Source organism: Centruroides sculpturatus, unplaced genomic scaffold (assembly GCF_000671375.1).
Source record: "Centruroides sculpturatus isolate CEXI.00-Female unplaced genomic scaffold, Cexi_2.0 scaffold882, whole genome shotgun sequence".
NCBI classification, from domain to species: Eukaryota; Metazoa; Arthropoda; class Arachnida; order Scorpiones; family Buthidae; genus Centruroides; species Centruroides sculpturatus.
Window position 1 is genome coordinate 38,714 of NW_019385168.1, and position 10,719 is coordinate 49,432.

At 35.2% G+C, this 10,719-nt stretch overlaps 1 protein-coding gene across 1 annotated transcript in view; it reads left to right on the top strand.

Annotated features, from left to right (window-relative positions):
* LOC111635688 (ATP-binding cassette sub-family D member 2-like) overlaps positions 1-10,719 on the top strand; it is a gene marked incomplete at its 5' end in the record, with an annotated part of 81,098 nt that overhangs the window by 34,401 nt on the left and 35,978 nt on the right. Inside the window, one exon of the mRNA XM_023380725.1 lies at positions 2,075-2,235. Coding sequence (XP_023236493.1) covers positions 2,075-2,235 — 161 coding nt within the window. The remainder of the gene's footprint in view (positions 1-2,074; positions 2,236-10,719) is intronic.

Below are 10,719 nucleotides of genomic sequence, written 5' to 3' on the forward strand. Positions count from 1 at the left end.
ACAGGAGTTTATTCTATTCCATTAAGTGATCGCCGTTTTAATTCAGAGCTAGTTTACGTTGGTGCCACCATGAGACTTTTAAAACAGAGGATTAAAGAACATAAATATTCTATTACTAAAAACGTGGACAGCACCGTCCTTGCAGCCTTTGCTAAACATCAAGATATTAATGTACATTGGGACAAAGCATCTATAATTAGGACAGCCACCAACAAACAAGTCCTTAAACATATTGAAAAACTTGAAATTTACAAGGCGCATATTAACAAAGGATGCATCAACCATAGAGACGCAGAAAGTCTATCCTGCGCATGGAAATCTTTTTACCATGACGATTAATTTTTATTTTTAATTATTTTAATTTAATTTCATTCGTTACCACGATTAATTTCTTAATATTTTATTTTATTTATGTTTTACGTAATTAATTTTAATTTTTAAACCGTTGTATAGCTTACATTCTATTTTACGTTCGTTTTCCGTTTTAAAGTTCTTAACTGATGAAGACTATTAAATATAGTCGAAAACGTTTTTAAATTTATTAAATACGTTGCTGGAAATAGTAAGGTGGTTTGATTATTTTAATTAAATTCCAGTAAGTTATTTTATTTTATGATACATCATATGTGAACAGGACAGAAGACATATGACATTGTGCATATGAAGCTAGTTAATGGATGTAAGTACTTCCAAATACTGCTTGATAAGGCTTTTCAGCAGGAAGTAGTTGTCTTTGTTCTCAAGAAAGAGACTCAGATTGCAGGCCCAATTCATATTTTTAACATGCAACTGAAGTTTACAAGTTGCCTTATGTCATGAGGCATTGGGCAGGCATAGATGTAGTGCTGAACCCTGTCCGCCTCTCCACAATAACTGCACAGCTTTGAACTTGACTTATGGAATCGACAGAGATACATGTTGAACTGCCCATGTCCCATGAGAAACTGAGTCACCTGACAGTGCACAGCTGCAGAGCTGTTAGTGATGATGTTAATTGCCCTTCCAACAAGATTCTCCTTGCACCAATGAACTGCCAAAAGAATGGCAAGGACCTCAGCCTGGAAGACTGAGCACTCCAGGTGAAGAACACATGTGTCAAAGAAAATTTCTTTTCCTTCTGAAAACACAGAAAAGGCACACCCAGTGCCATTATCAGTCCTTGATCCATTGGTGAAAACTTTTGTGTTTAGTAAATAACCCTGTCTTGCATATAGCCCCCTCCTGTGGGCTGGGTGTGGAAGTTCGTCTACTTTTCTGTTAACCTCGTACGTTGCTGAAGGGAGAAGAAGCCTCCAATATCGGCATCAAACCCTCTGGAGATAAAGTATCACTTAGCAGTCTGCTGAAGCTGTAGATGGATGGGAAGCTTTCTGGCAATGACCTGCAGGGACTGATTGGAGGCAGTAGATTTTGCATGGGTAAGCCAGATCAAGGCCCTCCTCTGTGCTGACAACAGTCTATGTCTGTAATGCGAGTGGTCACAGGCCCACTCCAAATGCCACATGCATAAGTGATTATTGGTGTGAACATACAATTGTAAATTGGGTTGAGGGCATCAAAACCCAGACCCCACTTATTCTTGGCAGCTCTTTGCAGACTGTTGAAGATAACATTTTGTCCTATCTGTAACATGTTTAACATGCACCTGCCAAGTAAGTCGCTTGTCCAAAATTATACTTAGAAATTTGAGCTCTAAAAATTTTAACAGACCTCTCTTCCATCTTGATACACAGAGTCCTTTGATATAAGTCTGTGTTGTGTGGCCTTGAGAAAACAATACCTCTTATTTTTGAAGCATTAAAAACAAGTTTATTGTGCCTGCCCCAGTCACACACCACTGAAAGGATACTGGAAGTTGTGGTCTCACTGGCCTGCCTGGAGTTTGCAGGAAAGATGATGGTTCATCTGCATAAGCAAAGATGCAGCTAGCTACTGAAGCCAAAGTCTGTTCTTAAGAAGTTATCAAAAAGAATGTTCCATAAAAGGGGTCCACAGACAGCTCCCTGTGGACAGCCCCTCTGAAGTTCGCAGGTAAAAATATTGTGGCCCAATGACATGGTGGTTTCTCTATCAGAGAGGAAGTTCTCTGCAAGTTAAAAGAGGTTTGCAGGGCAGCCACTTTGTGCCAGCCTAAGGAGGATCTGTGGCCACCGAGCAGTATTGAATGCATTTTGAAGATTGAGACTAATCCTGAAGACATACTTATTGTGTTCAAGCAGCTGCTGTATATTGTTAGTGAGATCAACTAGGGCATCTGTCAAGCTTCTATGCTGATGAAAACTGTATTGAGCAGGATGAAAAAAACCTGCTACCTTCCAGATGCCAGGAAAATCTGTCATAAAGGAGCCTGTTGAGTACTTTCCCAAAGAGGAGAGAAGCGATATGTTCCTCATGTTGCCCAAGGTAGAGGGTTCATGCCATTTTTTAGGAATCACCACCAGCTGAGCCTGCTTCCAGGACTTGAGAAAAATATCAAAACCAAGGCACAAGTTGTATGTATTCAGCAGCATGTCAGGATGAATCTTCCAAATCTCCTTGACGATTTTTGATGATATGCAATCAGGACCAGGAGCTTTCTTATTAATTTTATTAATAATTTCACTAACTTCAAAAAAGGTGAATGGAGGGTCATTGTCAGTGAGTTCTCTCAGTGGAACAAATGCTCTGATGTTGCTTTGCTGCAAGGAATCCATCCTCCTCTGGATTGTCTAGAGGACAGAAGTGATTGAACAGATGATCCATAATGGTCTCCAGAGAAGCATTCTCTCCTCCAAGGTCATTGGCACTACTCAAAACAGTGTTTTGAGTTTATTTGAACACAATTTGTGAATAAAACCCTATTAATCCCTACCAGCATTGGAACAAAAGTCTTTCCATGATTCATACTTTGATTTTTTTATGGCATCCTTATAAAGACGCTGATATCTGAGATACTCCTCCCTGGAAGCATTTCGTTGATGATCCCAACATTGTTGAAAACGTTTACAGAGTTGGTTGTTCGTACTTCTCATCACAGAGAGTTTTTTTACTCCACCGCCCGTCAGCCAAATCGCTTTCTAGGAATAGCCAGGTTGCAAGCCTTATCAATCCTAGTGATTACATTGTCAATGAAATTCATTGCTTACTCAAAAGTATGGTTGTGACCAACATCACTGTCCACACCCTGCAGTGTATCAGCAAAAAGACTCCAGTCTGCAGAGTTCGTATTGATTAAAGGGCCTGTTGTAATTGGATGCAAAGACTGATGAATAGTGTTCAGCTTGAAAAAAAATATACCCGTGATTGGAGACTATCCCTATCATGAACCCCCATGATCCAATAAAGGGACATAGGCCACTTGAGCAGATGGTCAGATCAACCGTTGTTAGAGGAAAAAGTAGGACAAAAGAAGCAATCATTCAAAATAATGAGGTCAACAAAGTTCTCAACAGCCTCACTTCACTCATCTATATGCTCCCCACCCCAGGTGGGTGAGTGTGAGTTGAAGTCCCCGACAATGAGAAACAAGGCATTATGAAAATGCCCATCACTGAACTAAGATCACTAAGCATCTCGTGAATATTATGCCTAATGGAGTCATAGACGTTGTAAACAATTACACAAAAGTGAGGGAGGTTAAACTTGAGACAGACATGTATTGGAGAACTTGACCCATGGATGAAAGACAACGGGAAGATTGGGGTTGATGATGATGTCTGCATCCCAAGGGAGACCTGCATTGTGTTGCAGGATGATATCACTTGTCCAAAAGCAAGAAACTTTGTTGTCACAACAAAATGGCTCTTGAGCAAGAGCCACATCATAATGCTGCAATTCCTGACAAAGCTGCAAGACTGCAGCAATAGCATGCTGCAAATTTTCCCGAATGAATCTAATTTTAACATCCTGAGGACTACTACCAGGGTTCTGATTAAGAGCCATAATCAATCCTGGCCATGACTTGTGCTTTGACATGAAGATAAACAGGGTATGCTTTGTCAAGAGTATTATGGAAGTTGCCTGAAATCTTTTCTCTAGTGCAGTTAAAACATGTAGGGTTTCCTGACTTTTGGTTACAGTGGTTAAAAGCACTGTAACAAAAAGTCAGAAAACCCTGTGTACTGTTACTGCACAAGACAATGAGAAAACAAAACAAAAAGAATGGTCACCTCCACATTGGCTACATGAATGTGTTCTGGCATCACATTTAATAGCATAATGACTGAACCGAAGACATTTAAAACATTGACTAACTGCTATTGTCAACAACACTGCATCTCATTCATTGCAGATTAACCTTCTGACCTTTCATTAGTTTCACTGTTAAAATGGGGAAAACCTCAAGCACCCAAGTAATGAACAATGGATTCTTCTGACTAATAGGGAAATGAATACACGCTTGATCTAGAAAATCTTCTTTAGAAAGACACTCAGAAATTTCGCATTTTGTTGGAACATGAAGTCAAGTAGGTCATCTTGACTAATAGATTTAGGAACCAAGATAACTTTGATTAAAGGACGGTGCTTTTTAGGAGCAGTGGCACACAGGATAGGAACCACCTCAACTGCCTTCTGCAGTTTTTCCACATCATCTTTGTCAGATCAATCGCAAACCCATCTTGAATTTTATTCTTTGAATGCCAATCTTCAGCACATGTGGAATGTTACTGCTGGTCAGAATATGCCTGATGTTCTCAGTCTTCAGTTCCTGACTCGCCATAGATGAGAACAGTGAAATAAAAGGTAACATTAGTCAACCCTGCCTTATCTGACTTAGCAGGTCTAGAAACAACCTCACTAAAACTGGGGCTGGGGTCAGGCCCCACAAGCACTCCTCCCTGGCAGTCAGTGGAGGAAACACACTGAAGGCCTTTAATGGCCTCTTGCCTCAGTGAGAATTTTTTCAGCTTTCTGAGAATGAATTGCCAGCAACTCATTAATGTCTTGTTTCATAGCAATGTCGTCGATGTTATTAACTACAGAGAGATGATTGTAAACAGAGAAAGCAGACTTGGCTAGATTGATGACACACTGGACCTGATTCACAATATACTTGGAGTGCTCACAGGTATCTAAACGAGACTTGCTGTTATCCATTTGATAGCTCTTGACCTCATCCAGAATTTTGTATGCAGCATCACAAAATTTGGAAGAATCGAGCACCACCATTGCCGAAAGTACAGAAAAGAGTGGAAACTCAATCAGAATGCAGGTCCACCAATGGGACTCCACAAGTGGAATGAAAGTAGTAATTAAATAACAAGAAAAAACAGCAATAGGTAAAATTAAGTAACTAATGGAAAACAGCTAAGGAAAGCCCAAAACAAAAGGCAGAGTATTAAGGTGGAAAGTTTGAGAATTGAGAGAACAATGGATTGCTCGAAACAATGGACTTTGTTTAGACAGGAGGTTTGAATGGCCAGAGCACAGCATAAAAATTAAGATACCTGAATAGAAATTATAGGATACAGGGAAGCTATCAGGACTAATAATATTAATATTCAGGTATAATATATATAGTAACATATATTTTACCCGGAAAGAAAGGTCGACAGAAGCCTGAGAGAGAGAGAGCAGCGAAGCTTCATAAGATCCAAATTCTTTAACTTGGCAAAAATTTCACGAAGTGATAAAATTCTTTCACCAGATGAAAATATTCGATAAGAGGAACCCAACAAATTACAAGTCAGTACAAAAAAAGTAGATAAGTCCTCCATAAACTGTGCAAAATGCATAGAGGATCTAACACACATCTTGACCCCTCAAAAGCCACATACCAACAGGTGGTGCCAGATTAGTGAGAGTTCCAGATTACTGAGTATATAGGCCTAAAGATAATGAATTACATGACCTGTCATCTTTCAGTACTGATTCTTTTTGAAGCTGTTTTACAAAATTATATACAGTGTTACAATAATTGTAAGTTAAATCTTTATTAATTTAATGTTAAACATTTATTGTATGTACATAAAGAAAACACAAATAAGAGAGAGACATATTATAATGAGAGGTATGCTGGATAATTAAGAGAAAAGATTATTAAGAGCCAGATTAGTAAGAGTGTACTGTATAGCTTGTTTTAAAAGATATGTATTATACAGTGGCGTGTCATCATTGGAAGCGGTGGAAGCACCACTGCCCTTGTATTTTCCAAAAAATAAATACATATTGTGCAATTATTTTCATATAATTAAAATTAATACAGTAGATCCCCCTATAAGACGGTAGATACGTTCCGTTCTTTATGAATCCAATTTTGTAGGAATCGCAGCCAATCACAGCCCGACACGTGTGAAGTTTACGGACTACGGCTGTTTGAAAGGTTTTCTTCCATAAAATTAATCGATTCTAGACTAATCTGACTCAACATTTCCAGTATATTTTTTTTTGGAAATAATCCGTATAAACTACGCTATAAACAAAAAATTGTAGGATTACTTACCGAGTGTGCACCGTTCGACATCGCCATTGCTCAAGCTTGTTTTCGTCGCGGAATAACTCAGCAAACCGCGGCCGTGATTTCTGATGTTATTTTTCTGCGAAAACTTCGCTGAACTTTGGAGACATCATTAATATAAATAATTTTTATTGCCGTTGAATAAGAAATGTTTCTTTCACAAGAAATGTATAAAATTACAGTACTGTATTAGACTTACGGTACCTAATTTACATACTGTACAGACGATAGTNCTCTTAACATCAAAACATTTTGAATAATTGTAAGTTTTAATCAGAAAATATACTTGTTTAAAATAATATGAAGATTTAAATAATAAATTAATGTATAAAATTATAGTAATCATTAAAATTATGATAATTCAATTATAGTTATTGTAAGTTTGAGGCAGGTAAAGTTGAGAAAATTATCATCTAGGTTGTTAACGCTTAGATGATAATTTTCTCAACTTTACTTATCCAATATTCAGCGTGAAGTCCAATATTATTTTTCACTTTTTGAGGCAGGTCCTGAATGGTGCTGAAAGTAGTTGTTTGAATAAAAATATTTTCTGCTTGGAAGAGTGTGAAGTTCTTATGTAATTGTGTGTCAGTTCCAGCCTTTGGAGGAATTGATAGAATAATTAATTCACAAGAATAAATAAAATTTAGATATAAAATAATCTGCTTACATTAATAAATTAAAATTATATTAAGAATTAATTTTTTTTCTACTCATGCTCTGAATATAAACCTTAAAAGCTTTCAAATTTCTACATTTATAGACTGTACAATTTTAAAAATGAAAGAATTTTATTTATTAATATGAGAAGTTTATAATTAAAACAATTTATAATTAAAAAGTTTTATTCCAAAAAGTTCATTTGCATATTACTGGACACACTGCCTGGTAAAGTGGCTTTAATACAGCTGGATAAGCAAGCCAATGGATACAGCCTATTTTATTTGAAACAGACTGTCTTGGTTTTCTTATCCACCTGTATTAAAGCCACTTTACCAGACAATGTGCCCATTGACTTTATTTTTGAGTCTTCATTTTCAAAAGTTTTGTTAGTAGAATAAAGTTTAATGTAATCTCTTGAAATTTATTAATGAATTTTCACAGGGCTGAGAGGTGATATTTCAGGAAAAAATTGTTGAAAATTAATGAAATTCTTGATTTTATTTTATCAACTAATAAAATTGAAATTATTTAATTTTTTTTCAGTAATGCAGTTGAAAATTTGAATTAGATTTTATTGAAATTAAAAATTAGAGAAATTGAGTATTTTAATAAAAGAGTAAAATCATTTTTGCCTTATAAGAGGAATTAAATCAAAGAAACAATGTATTCAGAAAAAAAAATTAAAAAATGAAAGCATAAAAATTTAACAGCCAGATGGCTGTGTTAAGGTGTCAAGCTACCACTCTGGGGAACCCAGGATTTAATCTGGATGGGTGGTGGTCTGTCTCAGATATGTCATCCCTATTCCTCTCTATTTGGCTACCCCATTCTAGGCTTGGCCACATCCATGATGGACTTGGAAAAAATTCCTCTTTAGTGTACATGGGTAGAGAGTTAAAAAAAAATAGTAGTACAGAAATTTAGATGCATTTTATTAAAATAATATAAAATCTTACTTGAATTACTTGATGGTTTCATCAGATTACTATATTATATCAAGATGATTAATATGAAAACAATAACTTTGTTATAAGTCATATTTATTGCATATCATTATCATGTCCTCAAATCTTGCAACTCAAATTTCAACCACTTCCAATTGAGATAGAAGACTGAAACTTTGAGGAGCTATCTATCTGATGAATTTTAAGGATACCTTAGAAGGATGGTCCTAGCCCTATCCTCCTTGCTGAAAACTTGATAAACATAACCAAATGTAGAATTTAATTATGATGATTGGGTTTACAAGTGCACTGTACTAATGTATATGATTGGGATGGAGCCACCCCTACCATTATCCTCCACAATTCTGAAAAATATAACCAATAAATGTTTTTTATAATATATTAAAATTATTTTTGAACATAATTATTTCTTATGGACACTTTCTCTAGCATGTGAATTAGTGACTGGATGTCTTTCCAGAAGATTCTAGATAGTTTGAAAATGCACTGTAATGTTTTTGCTGCTAAATAAACTTGCAAGAGAGCCACAGGAATATAATATTTTTATTTTAAATTCTAAATAAAGAAATGTGCTAGAGAACACGAAAAAACCTTGAAACCAACAAAACATTTGTAGTCCACAACTTTCTGAGCAGATGAGTCCAAAGATTCAAATAAAATTTTGCAACCTTCTTAACAAAAAATTTATTTTTTACAATTTTTATTTAAAATCCAAAAAAAATTTAGATAAGGAAAGTTTTCCTTACAGCAATTGCATTGCTGTTTACATTTTTACTTTGAAAATGCCTTTTCCAAGTGCTCTTAGTAATGGTAGAAAGATGATAATATAATCTTGAGGGTCAAGATCTGGAGAATGGGGGACATCTCAATTTCAGTTTTGTGATCATGAACTCTTCTAGGTATGAGGAATTGGACCAAGCATTATCATGTTGCAGACAGATTTTTGGAGATGACAATGTACAGAAATTTATAGCATCCATCAACAAAAATCTGATTTTGCCTGTAATCTTAAACTTGATGCATGACTGAACATGAATGACTATCTTGTGAACTGTATATGATTTATATATATATATACTGTGCTAGTACTTCCATCTCTCTTGCTAAGTATTGCCAGAATTTGCACATCTGATACTAAAGCATATGTTGTATTTGAATACTTTGTACAAATAAATTAGTTGTATACTTTTGTTTAAAAGTCTATATTCTCATTCTAATAACCCATTTGATCTTGTAATGACAATACTTATTTAGAAAACACAGACATATACATTATTTGTCAGATTATTATTTTGAATTTACTTTGTTATAAGACCAAAATAATTCATATAAATGCATTTGAAAATTTAAAAATTTACTAGACTCTTAATTATTTGGCCTTTCCTTACACATAGGGGTGCCAGATTAAACACAAACACACATACAAACAAACAAACACACAAAAATCTTTATTTCTTTCCTGACACCATGAGGCACAGTTGGGTAAAGTACAGAGTGGCCTTTTGGCTCATAAAAGGTTCTGAAATTAAAATAGAAATGGCCATATGGCCATATGTAATGCTACATTCTTATGACAAACAAATGACTTACAGAACCTGGGTTGTAAACCATGTTGAGTCATGACCTAGCAGGTACAACAAATTTGACAGTTGATACATCATAAAATAATCAAACCACCTTACTATTTCCAGCAACGTATTTAATAAATTTAAAAACGTTTTCGACTATATTTAATAGTCTTCATCAGTTAAGAACTTTAAAACGGAAAACGAACGTAAAATAGAATGTAAGCTATACAACGGTTTAAAAATTAAAATTAATTACGTAAAACATAAATAAAATAAAATATTAAGAAATTAATCGTGGTAATGAATGAAATTAAATTAAAATAATTAAAAAATAAAAATTAATCGTCATGGTAAAAAGATTTCCATGCGCAGGATAGACTTTCTGCGTCTCTATGGTTGATGCATCCTTTGTTGATATGCGCCTTGTAAATTTCAAGTTTTTCAATATGTTTAAGGACTTGTTTGTTGGTGGCTGTCCTAATTATAGATGCTTTGTCCCAATGTACATTAATATCTTGATGTTTAGCAAAGGCTGCAAGGACGGTGCTGTCCACGTTTTTAGTAATAGAATATTTATGTTCTTTAATCCTCTGTTTTAAAAGTCTCATGGTGGCACCAACGTAAACTAGCTCTGAATTAAAACGGCGATCACTTAATGGAATAGAATAAACTCCTGTAGTATTGTAACTGTTTCCTTTCTTCTTGTCATTTCGTAAAATTCTATAAATCGTCGGATTACGACGATAGGTAACTCTTAAATTATTCTTTTGAGATACTTTTTTAATCATCGATTGAAGGAAAGGAATATAGTTGAGAACTACTCTTCGTTCTTGGTTCTTACTTGTAGGTTGCCTATTTGTTTGATTACAAAATTTATCAATAAGAGCATTAATTTCACTTATACGATATCCCTGTTGTACAGCTATTGTACGTATGTTATTTAATTCTCTGTGTGTGTCAACCATACTCGTACAATGGGTATAGGCCCGCTTTATCCATGATCGAAAGGCTGCATTCTTAAAATTATGAGGATCAAAGGAATTCTTCGGTATAATAATAGGAAGATAGCTAGGCTTTCGATAAATAT